The 24,000-nt window shown below is 34.5% G+C and overlaps 1 protein-coding gene across 3 annotated transcripts in view; it reads right to left on the reverse strand.

Annotated features, from left to right (window-relative positions):
- Positions 1-1,050: 1,050 nt before the first annotated feature.
- Arhgap5 (Rho GTPase activating protein 5) overlaps positions 1,051-24,000 on the reverse strand; it is a 69,657-nt gene continuing 46,707 nt past the window's right edge. For all 3 annotated transcript variants that reach the window (XM_027416316.2, XM_035445734.1, XM_027416315.2), the window contains exons 4-7: positions 13,281-13,358; positions 10,949-11,080; positions 8,902-9,007; positions 1,051-3,716 (exon numbers count right to left, since the gene is read on the reverse strand). In XM_027416316.2, the coding sequence (XP_027272117.1) occupies positions 3,389-3,716; positions 8,902-9,007; positions 10,949-11,080; positions 13,281-13,358 (644 nt within the window). In that variant the 3' untranslated portion in view covers positions 1,051-3,388. The remainder of the gene's footprint in view (positions 3,717-8,901; positions 9,008-10,948; positions 11,081-13,280; positions 13,359-24,000) is intronic.

Here is a 24,000-nt window from a genome sequence, read left to right on the forward strand (position 1 = left end):
TTCCTTTCATGGTATAAGTCCAAGAATAAAACCACTCAGGAAAAATTTAATTATATTAATATAAAAATTTAAATGTCCCTATTTTACTAAAATTAGTTGATTTTTACCAACAAGATGGTAAAAATAGGCAACTGTAACTTAAAACTGCACAGCTTCTTAATGTTTTATTCAAAGCATTCGTTACATCGGAAGTTTTACTGATACTTAAATTACTGCAGCATCTTTTGGATAAAGCATAAAATTATATTAATTAATAAAAAGAAACAAACGACTTGATTTTTTAAAAACTATATATACATATATTTATATCCAGTTGACAAACAGCATCACAATTATTACTCTAGAAAAAAAACTAAAGATAATCATGGAAGCTAAGGCCTAAGTTTTTTATTTCAAATGTCCCCTTTGTTTATATCTAAAAGATATTAGAAATGAGATTTCAGTAACTCAAAACAAAACAAAAAGTCTTTAATATTTACACATAGTATGGAAAATAAGAGCTGCTTTTTTGGCTAAGTTAGAGCACTGTTACCTACAGTATTTACACTGTAAATGTTACGTGGGGGGAGTACTACTAAAAATATCACTTAAAACAAATATGTTGTGCCTGGAATTTTGTTATTAAGATATCTATATACCCTGACAAGCACATATTGAACAGAATTTGACTTATAAAAAAAAATAAAAAACAAACAAAAAAACCCTCTATGCTTCTTTGTAATGTTTATGTAAATACTATTGAGCCTGACACTGGATGAAGCACTGAAATTTAAATGAAACAATGGCAACATGTATAGATGCAATTTTTAAAAATATTGTGAAACGTCTTTATGTTTACCCATAATTGTGAGATTATCTACCATATTCTTTTAACTCATTAAGTCTCATATACACGTGTATGTGTCCCTAAACAGTGAAATGTTGCAGTGACTTACAAGTAAAAAAAAAAAAAAATGAATGCTGTCATTCTCTTCTTAGAATTACTTTTCTAGTATTTAAGAACATATCTATACCCTTGGCCAAAAACAAACACAAGTCAGTGTAACAGACTGAGCTTTAAACCATACTTTAATTTTCAATATCTGTAACCTACTAGTAAAATGAACCACATGTAGAATATTGAAGTGATTCACTATGTAGTGTGTCAAATCAATGATAGAATGCATAGAAAAGTAAGAGATCAGTTTTGGAAAAGGTGTTAAGGTAGTTAATGTGGAAACTTATAAATGCTAATTTTAATAACAAAATAGTTCTAAATGTAAATGACTGTTAAATTAACACATTATAAAAGAGAATAGCTTAAATAAACTGGAACTCACATATTACAATAGTAAAGTTAGGACAGAATGAACCAAAGATATGAACAGTTCTGAAAATTCTCTTTTAAGCCTACTTCCAATAGAAATATTCAGGCTTTTTTCCTGTACATAGTTGATGCTTTGTCTATACCATATATAGTAGAAAAATAAATTCTTTAGCAACCTAGAAACAGTTTATAAAACTCTTAAAGTTTAATTTTCTTTGCCAGACATGCCAATGTTAAACTGACAGCTATAAATTAAAGCTATATAGACATAGGTATAAGTAATATAGAACAAGTTAAGAATACTACATTTCCCGGATATTCTTTTTTTAAAAATTACTGTACTTTCTTAATTCCTGTGTGCTTTGCAATAGGAATAATAGGGACTTTGTTCTCTTAGAAAAGATAATAACATGTAAGAGTATAACACAAATAAGATAATTTATAATATACATGTACTTCAACAGTAGCCTGGTTCATGTTGACATCTTGGTTGAAACTGGAAGTACAATACCTAAGATACAACAATTGGGAAAGAATATTTATTTTAAGACAAAATGGAGCAAATCAAACTCTTAGGAGCCTTGAATCTCAAAATCATCGATTTACTATAATACAAATAAGGAAACCTTAACGTTGAAATATAAAGATTACAATATTGACCAAAGAATTTCTTCTTTACTACACAAAATATGACTCAGCAGTAGAAAGCAAACCATTTTCCTTTTTCCAGTAAAACAAATGATATGCTTTGGTAATAAAATAATTTTGAATACAGCCCAACTAAATTTACCTATTATCCAGTCAGAAAGTTTTATCATAATTTAGTGTTCTGGTTGTATCTTCACTAACAAAAATTTAACCCCTAAAGCAGCAGTCATTTATAGCAACTCTGGTACCAACATCAAAGGGGGAGGGGGTAAACTGGTTTAAAAAATGGTGCAAAAGCCATCTGGATTGTAGAATAACACATCACAGAAAGAATATGAATACAAGTTTGTGAGTATATACATACTCCAAGGAGTCTGTCAGTACCCAAAGTATTTTTATTGCTATATTAGCAATGGATTTTTTTGGGATATATTCTCAAGGGCCACATAAAAATAGATTCAAGGAACAGATTAAATTGAAGTCCTAGATTAAATGTTTGGTTTAAAGAACTTTCTACAACAAATTTCATGTTTATGTATGAAAAGTTATATAACCTTATATGAAAATGTCATGAAGTATTTTTCTACACTATACTAAATGTATTCCCCAAGAGGGAAAAATTAAAATATCTAAAATATATTAGATTAAGATTACAAGACCATCATAGATCTTTTGAACATGCATCTGTTTACAGAATTAACCGTATACAAAATGTACTTTTCATTATAGATCATAAAGTAATGAGTTGGTGACAACCATCCTTTACACCACATTATCAACTCATTTAAACCGAAACTGTGTCCTTGGTATGTGAGTAACAGAAACAGGTTCATTCACTCCTCATCAAATCATCCACAGATTTACTTAGAAGATGAAGGTGCAGAAATGTGAAATATGTTACATGTAGTTTTTTCTTTCTTCCAAACAACATCCCAAGCATGGCATAGTAGCCTGAAATTATAAAATACTTAACTGGGCTTTAGTTATCTACAGACTGCTTGAATGTAAATTAAATTCCCAAATTAGCACATCAAATAACAAAACCAGCCATAAAGCAGGCTGAAAGCATTAAACGTTTCATATGAGTTTTTAAATCATTTAATTTCTATAGAAAAATTTTATTCACAATATAATGTGACAGAAATTGCCACAGGAATGATATACTGATTGCAATAAGGTTGCATGCAGCAGCAGCTTTGCATTTTTATAACTATTTTTTGTTTATAAAAATTAAACCTTTCCAGTCATGCTTACCACGGTTTTAGATCTGTAATGTAAGTGAACAGGGAATACCATATAGTTCAAAGAGAAAATGTCTTGTCATTTTGATTGTGGACTATCTGTATGAAACATGAAATATACTACTAAACCCTGAAACATGCATGTCTAGATTTGCTTTTGTCCAATTTCAGGTCATTTGCAATCACATTCTGTTTATATAATACCAAGAGGATCTGTCTGCAATTGTGGTTGAATTAGCTGAGGTTGCAATGGTGGTGGCAACTGAAGTGGTACCATTGATTCCACCAATTGTCCTGGATTTGAAGGTGGGGGAGGAGGCACAGTGTTCGTAGTTTCTACAATTTCTCCATTGTAAAAGAAAAACTGACACTGTTGAATAAATGTTTCAACGACAGATTGATGGATTTTAGTGGTAGATAGAAACTCCCGATTTTCAAAATCAGGTCTCATCAAAGTCGGCCAAAAACAGATGGATAAGTTGTCTGCTGTCATTAGGTTGATTTTATTTTGCTGACTAACCCTGAAATTATGAAACGAGAGGAAAAAAAGAAATCAGAACTCATTGAAATTACAGAATCACAAAGCTAGTTTACCATTCATTCTAATTTTATCTTCAAATTTAATTTTTTTCTTAGCATTTTATATTCAATTATATTCTAAAACAATAGAGCGATGAATACCTATTCCTTGTGAGAATGCTATGCAGTCTAAAAGATGCTGCATTCCATGGTTTAAAGGTTTCCACATAAAAGTTTTTTCAATTTGAAAAAAAATCCTTTTTTTCTGGGTTAAAAAGGCTTAGTGACAAACATTAACAGCTTTCCAAATAGCAAATTCTAACTGTGGATCCATTTTTGTTGTTGTTGTTGCTGTTTTTCCGAGACAGGGTTCCTCTGTATTGTTTTGGAGCTGTCCTGGAACTCACTCAGTAAACCAGGCTGGCCTCGAACTCACAGAGATCCACCTGCCTCTGCCTCCTGAGTGCTGGGATTAAAGGCACATACCCACCAATGCCCGGCCTGGATCCCAATTTTTAAACTACTGTAGGAGACTAAGAAATAAATCAGGGCCAGGAGGTGGTGGCACACACCTTTAATCGGAGTACTTGGGAGACCGAGGCAGGTAGATCTCTGAGCTCGAGGCCAGCCTGGTCAATAGAGCTAGTTCCAGGACAGCCAGAGCTACACAGAGTGACCCAAAAATCAGGGTATGTTATCTTTTAAACCAGCTTTGGAAAATTTAGCATAATCTATCCAGCCAAGAATATTTAATTTTCAAGAAAGTCAACTCCTAGCACAACATGAACATTTGTTTTTTTTTTTTTTTTCTTTTTCAAGACAGGATTTCTCTGTATTGCTTTGGAGCCTGTCCCAGAACTCACTTTGTAGACCAGGCTAGCTTCAAACTCACAGAGATCTACCTGCCTCTGCCTCCCAAATGCTGGGATTAAAGGCATGCATCACCAATGCCCATCTTAGGAACATTTTTTTTTAAAAACATTATTTATGCACTGTTAAAACTTTATCTCAAAGATAACATTCAATATACTCTACTTTAAAAATTCTCATAATTTAACATCAATTTACAAATGGTCAGTGTATTAAATGACTTTCATCCAGTCCTTTAACTATGTGAGCAAAAACTTCTATGACTATCCCTAGTAAGCAAGACATGTAAGAAGCAAACCTTGGATTGCAAACTATAAATTATTACATTAAATGAGCTAGGAGTTTACTCGACCGTTACTTTACATATAAAGAAACACTTCAAACTGGGCATAGTAATATACATCTGCAATCCTAGTTCTCAGGAAGCTCAAGTAGTAGGATAATGAATTCCAGGTCAGCCTGAGCTATGGAAGGAAAAGGAAGAAAAACTGTCCAGAAGTCTGTAGCATAGCAGGAAAATCTTTTAAGATAACAACAACAACAACAAAAAAAACAAATAAAAAAACAAAATCCACAAACCAAAGGTAACTCCCATACACAGAAATCACTCATCTAATGTAAAATATGTAACCTAACATTGTGTTTTGAGATGAAAAAGTCACACTATTTCTAGTTAAAAAGAGACTCAACTGAACAGTCAAAATAAAGTCAACCATTTGTTAATAAGTAGTAGGTGGCTAGTATATACAATGTGGTGTTTCTATGTAGCAGTGAAGAGGTTGGCTCTGGAACTACCCACAAAGTTATGAATACAGTATGAAGTCTAACTGAAGGTACTGTATCTGTTAGACATTAGGTTGACCAGGGAAAGACAAGTTACAGTTTAAGGTTAAGTCAGAGGTAATGGATGTGGGAAGAATAGTAGATAGGAAGGGAAACTCCGTTACAACAGTGGCTATAGTATTTGCCAGTACCTTCTGAGGGTTTGTTAAAACAAACTGCTGGTGACTACCTGAAGTTTGTGATTTATAATGTCTGTGGTGAAGCCTAATAACATACAATTCCTCATGAATTCTCAGATGTCTGCTGTTTTGGATACCATACTTTTAAACTACTGGCAGCATGTTAAGATGTGCCACAAATTGATACTCCTGATAGCTGCTATTAATATTTTAACTCAATATAAATGCTGTTTATGGGGAACCACTTAGAACTACTAGTGTTAATCAGTTTAGAATCTGTCCTAAAGAGATGAAGTACTATTTTAATCTTGAAAAATCTTTGGGGTTGGAGAGATGGCTCAGTAGTTAAGAGCATATGTTGCTCTTGCAAAGAACTGCTGTCCACTTATGACCACCACAGGCATTAGGAACACATGTGGAACACAGACACGTATATATAAGCAAAACATTAAAAAAAAAAAAAACTAAAAAAATCTTCATACAAAAATGTCTTATAAAGATCATGTTGGCTGGGTGTTGGTGGCCCACACCTTTAATCCTAGCACTCGGGAGGCAGAGGCAGACAGATCTCTGTGAGTTCGAGGCCAGCCAGGACTCCAGAGTGAGTGCCAGGATAGGCTCCAAAGCTACACAGAGAAACCCTGTCTCGAAAAACCAAAAAAGAAAAAAAAAAGATCATGTTGGCATTAGAGTCAAGGGAGGATAGGAATAAACACTGGCAAAGAACTGTTAACACTAGTAGTTCCTGAATGAGAAATAGTAAATAAAGTTGTGGTAAAGGAAAGAAAGCGGGAAAATAATTAGAAAAACAGACTTGATACTCATTGGATATGAAGAGTGGAAGAATATAATCAAGGAATCATTCTACAGGACAACTTTAAAATGTTGTCAATCTGTCCAAGAGATGTATGACATGTATTTGTCTTTTTCCTAGAATTCCAGTCCCATTTGTTCACTGCTATATCCCTAGTACTGAGAGAATATGTGTGTGTGTGTGTGGGGGGGGGGGTGGTGGCAACAAAAGAGCCTATTGAGTTACAGAGTAGATTCTACTTACCTTCAGCTATCAACTTGACATAGTCTAGAGTTACCTAAGGGAAACTCAACTGGGGCACTGTCTCAAACAGATTGGCTTGTGGGTTTTTCTGTAGGCTATTTTCTTGCTTCAAGATTTATGTAGTAGGGCCTAGCCCAATGTGGGTGGTACTGTTGCTAGGCAAAGAGTGCTGGACTGTATAAAAAAAGTTAGCTGAGCAGCAATTAGGGAACAAGCCAGCAGGGAGCATTCCTCCACATGGTTTCTGCTTCAGCTCCTGTCCTGCCTTCACCTTCAATGATAGACCTGAGAAGCATAAACCAAATCAATCCTTTCTTCCTCTAAGCTGCTTCTGGCCATGGCATTTATCAGAACAATACAAAAGAAAACTAGAACAGTGCAGTAGAGTATTCCTTTTAAAACCAAATAGCTTCTGCTCTATCTATAGTATTTCTCAGGACCAAAGAATGCAAACCACACAATGCTTTCTCCATAAAAGAGTGCAGGCTACTAGCAAAAAAAGGATAGTATGTATAGTAAAATAGATTTATCTATTCTGTTCTGAAACAAACTTCTAAGACTAAGGTAGTCCATGAGTTATAATGTGAACAGTACTGTTGATCTGACCTGGCATTGTTTCTCTATCTCTTGATTTTCTCCATTCTTATTTTAGTCAGTTCAAATAAGCCCCCTCTTTGTGTTCTTCATATATCAAACATGCTTTTGTCTGTGCTATTTTCCATTGTACATAGCCAAAGTTCCTGAATACAGCACTTAAGATAACTTTGAAGGTGGACTAGCATTGATTCTTTGAATATGTTCTGCCCTGTCCTTTTTCATCATCTTTTAAATCAAGTCCCATTTTTAATTTAACCTGATATGTTGCCATTCTCTATATTGAATGATGCTTACAGCTTCCATGTATTCTGTTAACAAAACACTAACCATTAATCATTTTTCAAAAGGAAAAATTCTACCATTTTACTATAATATGATTTGTCAAGTTGACAGTTTTTTTTGTTTTTGTTTTTTTAGAAGGGGGACCTGGAAGGATTATAAAGCTAGTTTAATTTTATATTGCACGCAGATAGCAATAATAAAACTTTAAACATTAGTGAATAGTCTCCTTTTAGGAAGAACAGACTAGAGCCAGGCATTGGTGGAGCACGCCTTTAATCCCAGCACTCGGAAGGCAGAGGCAGGAGGATTTCTGTGAGTTCAAGACCAGCCTGGTCTACATGAGCTAGTTCCAGGACAGCCTCCAAAGCCACAGAGAAACCCTGTCTGGAAAAACCAAAAAAAATAAAAAAATAAAAAAAAAAAGAGAGAGAGAGAAGAACAACAGATTAAAATACACTTCATTTGGACCCTATGATTAATGCAGTTTATTTCCTGGTGGTAGGGATAAAACCCAAGGCTTCCCAGACATTAGGCAAATGTTCTACCAATGAGCCACACCATGACCCTACAAAATTTTTTAAATTGCCACTAAATATGTTTTAAGTAAACTTGGTAAGAGATTTTTTTCTTTGGATTTGTGCAAATAAAATTTTGCACAAAAACAGAAACACCTATTCATTCTTCAGAAAAATTTCACGAAATGCTATTTTCTCTCATTTTATAAAAGAGAAATGGGGGGTTTGTCTAAGATTACAATTATAACAATATTGCAAACTGACACCTGTTTGACTTTATTGTCTGAGCAAGTCTTAAATCAATACTACAGTGCCTGACACTGGATGTAAATTCCAACTGTAATATACTAAAAGCTATGAACACAAGAACTAGTGTCCAATATTTTGGGTAACAGGACAGTTCGTAGTAAAATTGCCATATATGAAATATTCGAAGTATACAACACAGTATAATATACAAGGTGAGGTGAACCACATAAGAGCTGTACTTTACTTATTATGATTTCTCTCTTCAAACCCCAATTTCTCCAACTCTAAATAAGTTGATATGGTTATTTTGGGTACTGTCATTTTTCAACTACAATTCTAAGATTCCACACAAGAGAAAAAAATATAAAGAAAACTAAGAAAAAACATATTGTTGAGCTGGGTATAGTTAGTGGTAGAGTGTTTGCCCAGTATGTGGAAGGCCCTGGGTTTAATTCCTACTACAATAACTAAACAAACACTGATTATATGTGCAAAATAAAGCTTTATAGATATGAAGTAGATAATATAGACAACCATTACAAAGACTCCAAACAGAACCTTGCACTTAGTTTGTATTTCCTTAATAGAAGTTATAATTATCCAGCTTATGAAGGTTATAGGTTTGGAACACAATGTGGGTTTTACTTCCAAGTACCTGTTTAGATGTGTTATCACATATCTGAATACATCATAGTTTACAGGATGAAATTTTTTAACAATTTCTTTCAAGGCATGAAGGCGTTCTATTTTATCTGGGATTTCTGTAAAAGAAAATTTTTTTGTGTAAAATGAATAAGCTTTCAAATATCTAACACAAACTAGCAGTTAATATTTACTACAAAAATTAAGACTGTCTTTGAAGCATATTATTCTTCCATATATACAACTACAAATTGATTTATAATTACCTAACTTACAAATATGTTAGTTAGTCTCTTTAGTAGTCCTGTTATAGACTGTAAAGCTTTCAGGCTTTATGGGAACAACTACTCAGTCCTACAGCTGAACAACAAAAGCCATAACATATAACACTAATAAATGATCACTGGATATTTCATTCTTTCAATGAAATATCTGAAATATTGAACTTTTTATTTAAATGTGTCATCAGTTTTTCTTTTGATGACCCTCAGGTTCAAAAGACTTCCAAAACCAGTGACAGCACAATGCAGGCCTGAATCCATACTAACCCACACTATACTTACTTCTCATTCCTTTACCTAAATATTTCCTTTACCAGTATTTTACAAACATTTAATGAAGCTATTTTCCAAGTTTATGCAATAATAAAATAGAATAACTAAAACAAAGTATAGCAATTAGTGGGAAAAAAAGAGATTTATTTTCTGTTCTCTCACTTTATATCATGGTAGAATTATCAAGTACTAAAAATCCTCATTTGCCACATTTTACCTTTAAAAGGAATTTTCTAAGTAGGAAGTTCTAAGGATAGTGTTTCTGACCAAGAGATAACACCTAGGAATATGCATAAGGCAACTAACTATACCTTGTGAAATTATACTGAAAGTTTTTTTTTTTTTAATTTTTACTTTACTGAGAGCTGGAGAGATGGCTCAGCTGTTAAAAGTCTAGGCTCACAACCAAAAAATTTTACTTTAAAGAGATTTTATTTTCCAGATTTTTATTTTATATAATTTTTGTGTATGTCTTTGTAGGGAGGGGGTATATTTCACAAGTGCAGGTGCCTTAGTCGTAAACAAGAGGGCGTTGGATCACCTGGAGCTACCTGGCATGGGTGTTGCAAACTGAACTCAGGTCCTCTGCAAGAGCAGGAAGTGCTCTTAACTGGTGAGCCATCTCTCTACACCTCTTTTTAAATTTACTTTTCTTTTCTACACTTCTTCACTTATTTATATGTGTAGAGGAGAAGGTATGTGCCATAACATGTGATAGAGGTCAGAGGACAACTTGAAGTTGTTTCTCTCCTTTCACCATGTGTGCTTGGGGATCGAACTCAGATTGTGAGGGTTGGTAGCAAACACCTTTACCTAACCTACAGAGACAATTTGCTGGCTCAGAACTGCATTTAATTAGAAAACAAGCTAACTGAGAACTTTTGAAATAAAACTAAAGAAATAATCTCATTTAAAAGAACTTGAAGACTTATATTATACTTCCCTACCCCAAATTACTTAGTAATTAAAAACATCCCTATCTTCTAGGAGCATTTAACTCATCTAGGAGGTCCTGTGCAAACAAGCACAAGGATCTGAGTGCAAATTCTAGCATCCATGTGAAAAGCAGGATCATGGGGGAAAGGAGGAGACCAGGGATCCTAGGACTTACTGGCTGCCAACCTAGTTTCATGTGGGGGCCTGGGGGATGGGGGCAAAGAGGGGAGAGGGGAAGAGGGGGAGAAAAAGAGAGAGAGAGAGAGAGAGAGAGAGAGAGAGAGAGAGAGAGAGAGAGAGAGAGATATGAATCTGTCTTGGAATAAGATGGACAGTAATACTCTTCTGATCTCAAAGTGCACCCTCCTCCTACCCCTCATTATCTGTTACAGTCCCTAATGTCATCCATGGGGACCCTGATCTTATTTAAATTTGGTGGATGCTTTCAAGAAAGTGAGCTATTTTCTATAAATTAATATAAATTAACTATAAATTCTATTATGTAGTTGATTCTGGCAATCAATATTCAAAAACCACCATCACCACCCCCCAAAAGAAGTTTATGCTTACTTGCTGCTTCCAATAGCTCTGGGTGGAGTGAATATGGAATCAAAGGATCTGGCAGATCAGCAAAGAAAGCTTTGAGAGCTCCAGCTACAGCATTTACTGTCACTTCCATAGATACTAGATTGATATTATGATCTATAAGACAATCAAAATTTAATTTATGTAATAAAATTTTAACTTATTGCAGAGGTAAACTGAACAGGCACCTTTCTGCCAAAAGACATTTTTCATTAATTACTTTTCCTCACAGCCCAGCAAACTATAAAAATCAGAGAAAAAGTCTTTTATTCACAAACACTGTACAGTATATATCAGCACATACAGCACATTAAAGAATTTTAATAATACTGTTGTTTTAATTTCTTGTTTATATACAAACTATTTAAAAGATCATAAGAAAATAGAAAGACAAACAATAAATTATGTATAACAACTCTTCTTGTAATGTTTTAAATAATGTTAAATAATTACCTTGTCAGTAAACGGAAATCACGAACAAGAATGGAACATGCTAAAGATGTATCATAAGGTTTACTTGGTATTAACAAGTCATGTAAGTGTGAAAATACAGATCAGAAAAAATGATCCCATGAATTAGAGACAGTTATTATTATATTTTATAGCATATTTCCTTTGAGCCCTTCTATGGTCACTTACAGAAAACACGACCCATTTATACACCTTACTGGACAAGCGTTATCTCATTACCCTTACATTTATTCTTTCATCTCCACTGTGTGATAAAAAAATTAGATCTAGAAAGATTAACCTGCCTGAGGCACAGATAATAGCAAGACTAAAGAAATAAAACCACTAAATCGATTCCAAGAGCCCCAACTATTACTCTGCCCTCCTCACTGAAAGTAGAATTGTACCAATTTGACATTATAAAACACAAACAGTTTCTCTAGTATTTCTTAAAAATATGGTAAAGTACTTTGGCAACATGGCATACTTTTACACAGCAATATATAACTCAGTAAGTAAGTTATGTTTTGCCATTTTAACAAACATAAATAATTATTCTACCTCACTACAATAAACAACATTCATAAACACACGGGCAGTTCTCCCTTTTCTCTTTAAAATTATATATACTGCAACAAATGCCTTTAACAAGCACATGCGAGGGCTTTTGGAATACAAATTTCTTAAAGTAGAATTTCTAAAACAAAGGAATCTGAATTTTAATATTTAAACTGTCATTCAAAATGTACCTTATACCAGATATACAAATTGTGTTTGCCTACATTACCAACAATCTCCTTCACCGATAAGAAACACAATCTTAAGATAAAAACTTGTCATTGGTAGAGACTGAGTAAATTACAAATATTTACAGGTTTAATCTGTATCACTCTATACTCTCGAACATTTTGTTCTTATATTCTCACACACATTGTTATTCATTTATGCTTTCTAGGCTACCATATTTAGGCCTTTTCCAGTCAAAGACTATAAAAATATTCACTTATTTCACCACTAATACTTTGATTTTCAGTTTTTAGTTTTCTATTTGATCATGCATGGATTCCTTACTTGTGCAGACTTGCTATCTGTCACATTAAAAAGCACTTTTACACAGCACCACTTCTGATATAACTGTTGCTAATCCATCATAAGTAAACCTACTGCCTTTTTAATTCTGGCACTGGCATTATAGGTTCTGTTATTCTTTTATTTATAAATAGCTTATTGGATTAGAAATATAAAATAGGGTAAAAACAGTCAATTGTTCATAATATATCATAGCTGACCTCAAGGTGTTTGTTTTATGTTAATCACCACAGTCTCAGCATATGAAAAAGATTCTCATTTCTAAAGAACACCTATAAATTTTGTTGTCTATAACATAATCTGTTTCAATTCTGAGTATTTTCTTTTCAAAAAATTCTTTTTGTCTTCTAACAACCTTCACACATCCAAATATAGATGCAATATTGTATTTTCTGAGTCCAACTGTTAACTGTCTCAAATCTTTCTTTTATTCTAAATGTATTTTAAAAGTTAGTATTTCAAACCTCCTCTTCTAATTTCCTAATATTTACCTTCCTAAGAAACTGTAAAACAGTCAACATTTTCTTTCTCTTTCCTTCCTTCCTGTTTGTTTTTGATACAAAATTTCATTATGCAGCCTTGGTAGTTCTTCGTAGTTCTTGAACTCATACAGGCCTAGTATTTTCCTTATTATTGCTTAATATTTCTAATCAAACCTTTAAATGAATGCTCTCTTCTCCATATCCATTTGTGTAAGAAGTTTCAAATAAAAGTTCCTTAACATAAAATTCTAATAAGGAAACAGTAAGGCAATAGTTTTATTTTGCAATTATATTACCTTGATCAAACTGCTTTTGAATGTTGTCTTGATCGGTTTTATTTCCACTAACACGGTATAATCCTTCAGTACATAATCCTAAAAAAAATTAAAAATGTTTTTATAAGCACATATATCCAGAACAAAGATTATGCTTAACTCTAAATCCTTACCGACCAGTCAAAATGTGATCACAATTTACAGTAATATTAGAAAATTAATTCCTGTCTAGCATCATTCGTAGAGCAGTATGTAATGGCCTTTGCATATGGCAACTTATTGTTTCTCTCTGTTTGCCTGGTTACAGGTATTTCATGCTTTACAAAGTGTTACACTGGGAAAAAAATTAAACTCTCAGAAATCTGTAAAGATAAAATGAACAAAAATTTACTGTGGGAAAATTTATGAGGACAAGGTCATATTCATAAAAACTATGAGTTATCAGTGACACAACCAACATGAATTAGTCTAGTGAGAACTCAGATTATGTTTGATGTGGTGATACATGCCTATAATCATAGCCCTTGAGAAACTGAGGTAGGAAGATCATGAGGTTAAGGCCAATTTGGGTTCAACAGCAAATTCTGTCTCAATGAATGAATGAAAGGATGGCAGGCAGAAACAAAAGAATATATTTAACTTATATAACATCCTACAACAAGGAATGCTTACCTATAATACAAGAAAAAGATTCTAAAAAGCAATTGTTTCTAATGGCTAGAAAATCAGTTATGAAAGAACAAAAAAGTGATAAAGATGGTTTTATATCTTGAAAGGTATATGAACTTGTCAAAAATGCACATATCTGTACTTATAAGATCAATGTATTCTATGTAACTCATATTCTTAAAAAAATAAGAGAACCATAAGCAAATACTGAATACAATCAGAGGCTGAGAAAATGGTTCAGTGGATAAAGTGTTTGCCATGCAATCCTGAGGACCACAGTTCCTATCCCCAGGACCAGGCAGGTGAGGCAGCTGCCCATAATCCTAGCGTTCTGGAGGCAGAACTGTGATTTCTAACGCAAGCTAGCTAGGCAGATGAGACAGTTAGCAAGGTCTGTATTCAGGGAGACAGTAAGACAGAGTAACTGAGGACGACACTAGACATTAACTTTGGAATCACATGCGTGCACAACACACCCACACACACCCACACACCAACCCAAAACTTACAACCAGATGAGATTAGAATCAGTCATTTGAATAGACCCTAGTTATCAGTTAGAAACAATGAAGACAACCAAAATTTCCCCAATGAAAAAATACCGAATGTGGTGATATTTTGTTTATGATCTAATAAATAAAATTTGTCTGAAGATCAGAGTGCAAAGTTAGTCATACTAGTTAGCCACAGAGGCCAGGCAGTGGTGGTACACACCTTTAATCCTAGCAATAAGGAGGTGGAGAGAGGAAGGAAGGCATACAGCTGGGCAGAGAGGAATAGGCAGAAGACAGGATCGCCCCTTTGGTCTGAAATAGTGGTTAAGAGCTAGTGGCTGGCTGCTTTGCTTCTATGATCTTTCAGATTCTACCCCCCACCCCACCACCAATATCTGACTCCAGGTTTTTATTATTAATACCAATTAGAATTCGCACAACAACCACATGTGGATGTGGTGTCAGTGCTTGCCACCAGTTTCTTATATTTTTGGTTGTGAGTCTAGCCTTTAACGGCTGAGCCATCTCTCCAGCCAGTCACCAGTTTCTTAGCCATAATTCTTCACTGCTTGCCTTCTGATACTGAATTTAACCAGTCTCAAACAGCAGTTAAACTATAAATATCCACAAAATATATATGATATGGTTATTTTTCTGGTAGAAATCTGAAACAGTTAAGTTATAAATGAAGAAAAAATAAACCTGGATAGTATCTTTCCTTTTTGATTTGAACATGCTAATGCCATAAACAAGAATTACTATCTCTCAAGAACACATTGCTACTTACTGCTAATGATTTAATGTTCAACTTTTCTTTGAGATCTAGTGTCAATGATTTTTTTTCTTTCTTTCAGTTGCTTTGCAAACACTTACCAAATGAATTGTATCACAATGTTCTTTAGATCATTACACCAATTAAAACACCTCTTCCTCACTGACACCTTCTTTGCTATTTCCATTTAGACTCAACTTCTCAGAATTCCCATAGCACTTTAAAACTGCAACTATTACCACTAAGTACTTTATACATTACATTACAGTAGAACACACTCTTGTACTCAGTTGTAAATGTTAACAGTGTTAGCAATGCCCTGTCATCTTCAAGGTCCTTCACACCTTGTAGTGGTTCTCAGGGGAGACACTGTATTTCAGGAGCCACTTGGCAATGCCTAGAAATATTTTTGGATGTAATAACTAGAGAAAGTTATATTATAGGTTCTTTAGTCACTGATGAAACAAAATACCCAACAGAATCAACTCAAGGAACTAGGTTTTATTAATGGTTCACTGTTTGAGAATAAGGTCCATCAAGATAAGAAAGTCACATGAACAGGAATAGAAGGCAGCTGACTACATTATGTCTAAAGTCAGGAAGTGCTAGGGTTGGGGGTTGCTAAGCATGCCTTCCCCTTTTTATGCCGCCTGGAACTCTCCCTAGCCTATGGAATGGCTTCTACCCAATTTCTGGTGAGTCTTCCTACCTCTTGAAATTTCCTTAAATATGCTCAGACATTTAATTCCTAGGTGATTACAGATCAAATCAAGGTGACAATAAAAGTTTTAACACTAACAAAACAGAACAACAAAAGATATACAGCTAAGTGCAAAAGTCAAATAGTGTTTCCACTTTAATTTGTAACTTCTCCCTTTCTTGTGATATATTTATATCACAAATGCATAAGAAACATCTGTAAAGGAATTTTTATTTACTTTGAAACAAAGTTAAATGGAAACAAAACATGACTGTTTAAGTTTCAGGTGTGCTGGGTATAGTGGTACAAGCTTTTAATCCCAGCACTGGGAGGCAGAGGCAGGTGGATCTCTGTCTGAATTAGAGGCCAGCCTGACCCCACTTAGTGAGTTCTAAGACAGCCAAGAGCTACATAGTTATACCCTGTCTCCAAAAACATCAAAAAAGTTAAGATGTTATTTAAAACCCCTGGTAACAATTAAAAACTCTCCTTTTCTCTCTTAAGAGACTCCCCTCCCCCAAAATAACACAAGATGCGGTCTACAAGATACCATCACAAGACCAATGACACAAATACTTGAACATAAAGAGATGGAACATTTATCAAGACACTAATGCCTGTGCCTGTGGTATCAGCTATTTAGAAGGCTGAAGAAGGAATAACAGTTGAACCCATAAGAGTTCAAGGGCAGGCCAGGTAGCAGAGAAAGCACTGTTCAAAAAACCAAAAATAACAACAAAACAAACCTAAAGGTTTTGAAAAATGTATCAATGCAAAGAGAAAAAAAAAGATAGCTGGAGTAGCTATCTTAATTTTCAGAAAATAACATGACTGTAAGACAAAAATATTAACAGAGGGAATCCATCAAGATGATAAAGTAATTATGAACATCTTTACCTAATGAGCATCCCAAATTTTAAGAAGCAAATTACACAAAACCATGTTTAAGTATAAAAGAGGCAGTACAGGAGCAACAATGATGAAAGTAAATAAAGATTAGCAAGACTTGAATAACATCATAAGCCAACTAAACCAAATAAGAACAGAACATCCAAAAACAGCACAAAATACATTCTCTTAAAATGTACAAGGGATGTTTCTAGGACAAACCATATCATGTATTAGCTCACTAAACCTACACAACGCAGCAAAAGCATTATGAATTATGCAGGTGTACACCTACAAACAGGTCTTTGGGCTACAACTGTAGCTCAATAGAAGTGAACATGCATACATGTGGGTCTAAGTCCAATCATCCACAACACAGAACAACGAAAGCAAGTAAGCTCCATTTTAAGGCTAACTTTAAGAATTCTAGAAAAGAATAAATCTATACTCAAAGCTAGAAAAATAGTGAATTACAAATCAGAAAATTAATAAAAAATAGAAAACAACATCAACAACTCTAAAAGTTGGTTCTTTGAAGAGATCAATGGGCTAGAAACTTTTAAATAGATTTAGGAGGGGTCAAAGTTAGGGGAAGGAGAAGACTCTAGTTACTAAAATCAGAAATGAAAATAGGGTTATTACTGGAAACATAGAAACAAACAAAAAATACAAGACAGTATACCAAGAAAAATTTAGGCCAACAAACATGTAAGTAAAGTTACATGGGTACATTTTTAGCAATACACACTAACAAAAGTCACTAAAGAATCAGAAAAACCTCAAAAGATAGATCTACAACTAGCAATGAGCATTAGCTAATCATAAATACTTGGCAGTAAGAAAAATCCGGAACCACATGGCTTCAATGATTAACTATAATATCATCCCTTTAAAAATTATCAACAGGAATTAATCACAAATTATTTAAAAAAACAGAACATGAATATTCTTTAATTAGTTGCAAGAGAAAGTGATTATCCTAAGATAAACCACCAGAAATGAAATTCATGGACCAATAGCCCTATTAATACAAATACAATCAACAAAATACTAGAAAACCAATTTATTCAGTATATTGCAATTATATATCAAGACCAAACAAGATTTATCCAAGGATAACAAAATTCAACCCACAAAAAAATCAATTAATGTAATATACTACAGGAGGAAAAATCTTACCTGAATATCTTAACTCACACAGAATTCAGTACCTTTTATGATAAAGTACCAGCAAGGGGAAAAATAAGACTAACATCTAAGAACTGTAGAATACAATCAACAGAGCAAGCCTGAGACTCCGTAGCATAAAAGCTTAAACACTATAGACATAGACAATCCACTTAGTGGAACTATGACAAATTTCCCAAATCCGGAGAAATAAATTAATATCCAAACAGAAGAGGCACTTAAACTATTAAACAATCAGAGAGCCTTTCTCTAGCTATATTCAGTGTCACAGATACTCAGCAAAGAAATGATAAAGCAAAGACATCAATTCACAACGTCAAAACACATCAGAAATCAGCAATCCTGAAACCCTGGAATGACTTATTTCTAGCCCTGAAAATAACAGGCAATCAAGATTACTATATCCAGCAAAGTTATCTTTTAAAGTTGATGGATAAATAAGGACATTTGAAGAAAAGCACAAATTAAGGCATATCAGTAACACCAAGCTAGCACTGCACAATACTTAAAGAAATACTACAGACTGAAAAGAATGTCTCACTAATAAGCATATGAGAAAAAAAAAATTCTTGAGAGGACTAAGTGGTAGCAATTCATCTTATTCAACACTGAACAAGAAAACCTTTAATACTGATGGGGAGAAATCAATGGTCAATCAATAATCCAATCATGTAGAAAAGTAATCCAACCCTCCAAAAATCACAGAAATGAGTAAACATTTCTCAGATGTAAATAGCTTCAAATTACCATTACACACACACACACACACACACACACACACACAGATGAGGCTAAAAAACTAAATCCAACCCAAGAATCAAAGGGTGGAAAACCACGGGTGTTGGTGGCACACGCCTTTAACCCCAGCACTCGGGAGACAGAGGCAGGCAGATCTCTGTGAGTTCGAGGCCAGCCTGGTCTACAAAGTTACACAGAGAAACCCTGCCTTGAAAAAGCAAAATCAAAACCAAACAACAAAAATACCTTATTAATAAAGAGAACAATTCATTAAGAAAAATATAACAATTATAAACATATATACAACAAATATTGGGGTCCCCAATTTTATAATGCAAACACTAATGACAAACATAAAAGGTCAAGTATGTCTTGATGCAATGAGTAACTTCAATACTTCCTCTCTCATTCCTAGATAGTCCATTCAAACTCAAAGAAACTCAGTGTTAAAACCATATACACACATAACATTCCATTTATCAGATACAAAATATACTGTCTTTTCAGTAGGCCATGAAACCTCCTCTAAGACAGACCACAATCTAGGCCACAAATCAAGGCTCATGTCTTACTAAATACAAAGAATCTAAATCATAGCTCCCCCCTTCCCCAAGGGTTTCCCTGTGTAGCTTTGGAGCCTGTCCTGCAACTAGCTCTTGTAGGCCTGGCTGGTCTCAAACTCACAGAGATCTGCCTGCCTCGGACTCTGCCTCCCAAATACTGTGAATATCTTGTATCTTATCCAAACACATGGCAAGAAAATTAGTAATCAATAGTGAGAAAAACTTTAGAAACTACACAAATAAAGAGACTGAATAATAACACCTGAATGACCTGTGGGTCACTGAGGGGAAAAAATTTCAGGGAAGAAATTAGTAACTTTCTTAGAATCAGATTACAATGAAAAGCATAATTTAACCAGATCAATGGTAATATAGCTAAGGACGTCTGAGGGGGATGTTTATAGGTATGAACACTAACGTAAAATACTCAGAAAGACCTTGTGGTGGTTTGAATGAAAAATGTTCCTTATAGTCTTAGGCATCTGAATAGCTGGTCCTTGGTTGGTGGTACTGTTTGGAGATGTTTAGGTGGTACAGCCTAGCTGGAAGTATATCACTGGAAACCAGCTTTTAGATTAAGTCTTGTGGCGCTTTCCATTTACCCTCTCCCCTTTGTGCCTGTGAGCTTTTGGCTTCCTAAACCTGCTGCTTGCTGCCATGCCTTCCCACTATGATGGAACCTCTGGAACATGAAGCCAAAATAAACTCTTCCATAAGTCACTTTTGGTGATGTGTTTGTGTTGGGTATTTTATTTCAACTTGATAAAAGCTAGAGTTGTTTGAGTAGAGGAAACCTCAATTGAGAAAATACCCCACCAGACTGGCCTGTGGTGCATCTCCTTAATTAGTGATTGTATGGGAGGTCCCAGGGAACTGTGGGAAGTGCCATTCCTGAGCAGATGGGGCTGCAGTGTACAAGGAAGCAGGCTGAGCAACCTTGGGAGTAAAAGTCAGTAAGTGGCACTCCTCCATAACCTGTTTCAGTTCCTGCCTACAGGTTACTCCTTTCAGGTCCTGCTCTGACTTCCCTCAGTGATGGAATGTGACCTGAAAGATGAAATAAACCTTTTCTTCCCAATGTTGCTTATGGTAGTGGTGTTTTAATACAGCAACAGAAATTGTAAGAGAGTTTTATCACAGATGCAGCAAAGTAACACTGATCTCAAAGATATAATCTAATTATGAATACCAAGATCTTAAAAACAAAAAACAAAAACAAGCAAAACCAAAAGGAGGTGGTTTGGGGGAATATGAAGCACATCTTAATTTTGTCAAGCATAAGCCAACTCATTTTAACTAGAAATGTTCAATAGGCAGTTCACAATATATTAATGCACTGAAGTATGAAAAAGATCTGGAGGGTAACTCTTATAAATGTGATGGCCCCAGTCAAAAAGGAAATATCAATCAGATATGCATAAATGGCATCATGAAAGTGATGGCTATAAATTACTGAAGCTGTAAGAAGATATCCTAGTAAAAGCAAAAAAATGTAAAGAAATGTCATATTCAGAAATATGTTTTTAATTAAAACAGGATTTAATGTTTCTTAATCAAATGCCCACTATGTGTTATGTAAAATATTCATGTGACAGAAGATATAAAATGTATTGTCCTGGGTATTACATAGCATATAGTTCAAGGGGCCAGCTATTCTGAGTGTCAGAACTGTGACTGAAATATGTTCATGCTGTTTTTAATTATATTAGCAATGAAACTCACTCAAAGTAAGGTTTCTCATCTACTAAAAGCTGACAGTGATTAATGGAAGAATTCTTAGCAGTAGTTATATGACATTTCTGACAGAAAACTTACATGAATGAGATTAAAGACAGTGCTTTCCCAGTTTATCAAGTACAAGTTTCTTTCTTTTTTTAATGCCACAGAGCCAGGAGTGCATATAAATTATTTTTACTTTACTGAACTAAAATGTGTTCCTACTTTTTGAAAGCCATTTAACTGATAACTATTAAAATTAATAATGGCTATCCGGGCAGTGGTGGCACATGCCTTTAGCCCCACCACTTGGGAGGCAGAGGCAGGCGGATCTCTAGGAGTTCAAAGTCAGCCTGGTCTACAAAGCTACAGAGAAACCCTGTCTCAAAACAACAAAATATATAAATAAATAAAATAACTATGGCTAGCCGACATTTGTTATTTCCATTACATATAATAGTTAAATTTCACAAAGTATATATTACATACATTATATTACATACATCATTTTCATTCCCTCTTCAAAAACAAACAGACAGACTGTGGATAGGAGTTCCACGACTTGGGGTGGTGGAAGTCTGAACCCAAGGGAGAGATCTATGCCACTCTCAACTTGGTCAGAGAATCTTCTTCATGCAGCCCCTACTTGTTAATACAGAGACTGGTAGCTAGTAAATGCTGAGTGTTGAGTATAAGTAACTGAGGGGTCATCTATATCAATCTCCCCCCACCCCCAAGGCTCAGGGAACATCATAGAAGAAGAAGCAGAAAAAAATCTAAGGGGGGGGCGACTTCTGGATGTGACATGGCTGCTGAACACATCAACTCACTAGTTGTAGTTAACTGCACATGAGCAAGCCAATCAAAATTCAAGCATGCACAAAGGGGGGAAGGGCAGGACTCCAAAGTCTCACCTTCATCTGCATAGTTACTGGCAAGTAAAGGCTGCTAAGAGGGAGAAGTCGTGCTACTTGGGGGATTTACTCTCTGGTTGGCTGGCCATGCTCCAATATGGCTCCAAACTCCTCATGAATATGGGAAGTACTAATTGGTCTAAGGGGGTTATTAATAACATTTTTTAAAAAATGGAAAGTTGGGAAATGGGTCAGGGTTCACTAATGGGAGTTTGGAGGGAGGTGGTAGTGGATGGATAGGATTCAAAATACACTGCATATAGATATATGAAAATTTCAAAGAATAAACAAAAAATTATTAAAAATAGATTTATTAAAGATACATGATTAACACAGTAAAAATAAATTCCTTAGTCACTTGATGAACAAGCTAAAATCATTAGTTTGTACTATTCAATGCATAATAGATATCCTCTTGAAATCCCTCCAAATGATGTGGTGAATGGTTTCTTCTCTCCACAAGATTTCTATCCTTCGGACCCAGATAGAAATTTTAGATACATTTGACAAAAAGATACTGAGCATTTGAAGACTTACACTTAGAATTAAGAGGTTACTAAAACAAACTAAAATTATCAGAAGGCGATAGGATAGGATAAACCATAAAATTCCAGAGATCAGTGCCATGTCTCATTTAAGAACTGCTTTAATGTAACAAATAATAAAAAACAGAAAGTTTAGTTTCCCTTTTTGAAAAAGTCATGATGTTTAAATGTGTTATCATTAGATAAACACAAAGAAAACTTATATGTATGGAATCAGGTGATTTTTTAGCTACACTTACGAGTTAGTTGGTATTTTCTATTCTGTTCCTTTTCCTAGAAACTTCTGGTTATCAAAATCACCAGTAAACAGTTAACAGTTGTAAGTCTAAATTAGAGTCAATTATGTGACTTAAGACAAATCACTTAAGTTCTTGGGTTTTTCTTCCTCTATTAATTCAATGTAACTGTACACACATTTGACTCATTTCATATCATAATGAAGGTTTATGAAAACAGTAAGCATTAAGCAAAAATTGATTCTATTATCAATAATTTCATTTTGGGTACTTAAAAGGGTAAAAGATAAAGTATTTCATCATTATTGGGCCACATTCCTTTTCCTGTAGAAATTCTGTCATTAAAAACAAAAATACTGCCAGACTCAGTACACACACCTTTAATCCTACACTCAGGAGGTAAAGCTCTTTGAGTTTGAGGCTAGGCCTACAGGGTTGAGTTCCAGGACAGCCAGAGCTACATAGTGAGACCCTGCCTCAAAACATAATTAATTAATTGACTGATTAATTTTTAAGTGTTGAGTGTAGCAGTGTAGGGGAATGACAAAGTACAATCACATATATGTACGAAGATGCCATGAAGCCCATTATTCTGTATGCTAATTCAAATGATTAACAAAACAAGGTGTTACAAATACATGTAATTGGATTATCAAGTATAAAATAGCAGTTGATAGTAGTTTTATCAACTTATAAAGCCACCCCATAGAAAGAAAGAAAAACACAAATCTTTATTTTTATAATACTGTAACAAGGTCAGCATCATGGAAATTATTCAAGTTCATATAAATTTAAATTATGAAACTCTCTATAGCAGACATATTTAGCCTTCTGTTACTATAACAAATAGTCAAGAACATTTAACTTTATAAAGAGGTTTATTTTAGTATCAGCATCAGCTCTTAGCTACATCATTATAGTAGAAATATAATATTAACAGAAAGGAAGTCAGAAAACTGGAGGGGTCAAACTCAGGCATTTATAACTTTCTCTCGAAAACGAACATAATCACCTTAGTAAATGATCTAAGGACTTCAACACTGCCATTTTTTTTTTTTTTTTTTTTTTTTTTTGCTTTTCGAGACAGTGTTTCTCTGTGTAGCTTTGGAGCCTGTCCTGAAACTAGCTCTTGTAGACCAAGCTGGTCTTGAACTCAGAGATCTGTCTGCCTCTGCCTCCAGAGTGCTGGGGTTAAAGGTGTGTGCCACCACTGCCCAACTCAACACTGCCATTAAGGACCAAGCTTCTAACATGTAGAAGACAGCTTTGTTCATCCCCATTACCATCGATGCCCCCAAAACTTCTTCAAATGCATGGT

Source organism: Cricetulus griseus, chromosome 5 (genome assembly GCF_003668045.3).
Source record: "Cricetulus griseus strain 17A/GY chromosome 5, alternate assembly CriGri-PICRH-1.0, whole genome shotgun sequence".
Classification (NCBI taxonomy): Eukaryota; Metazoa; Chordata; class Mammalia; order Rodentia; family Cricetidae; genus Cricetulus; species Cricetulus griseus.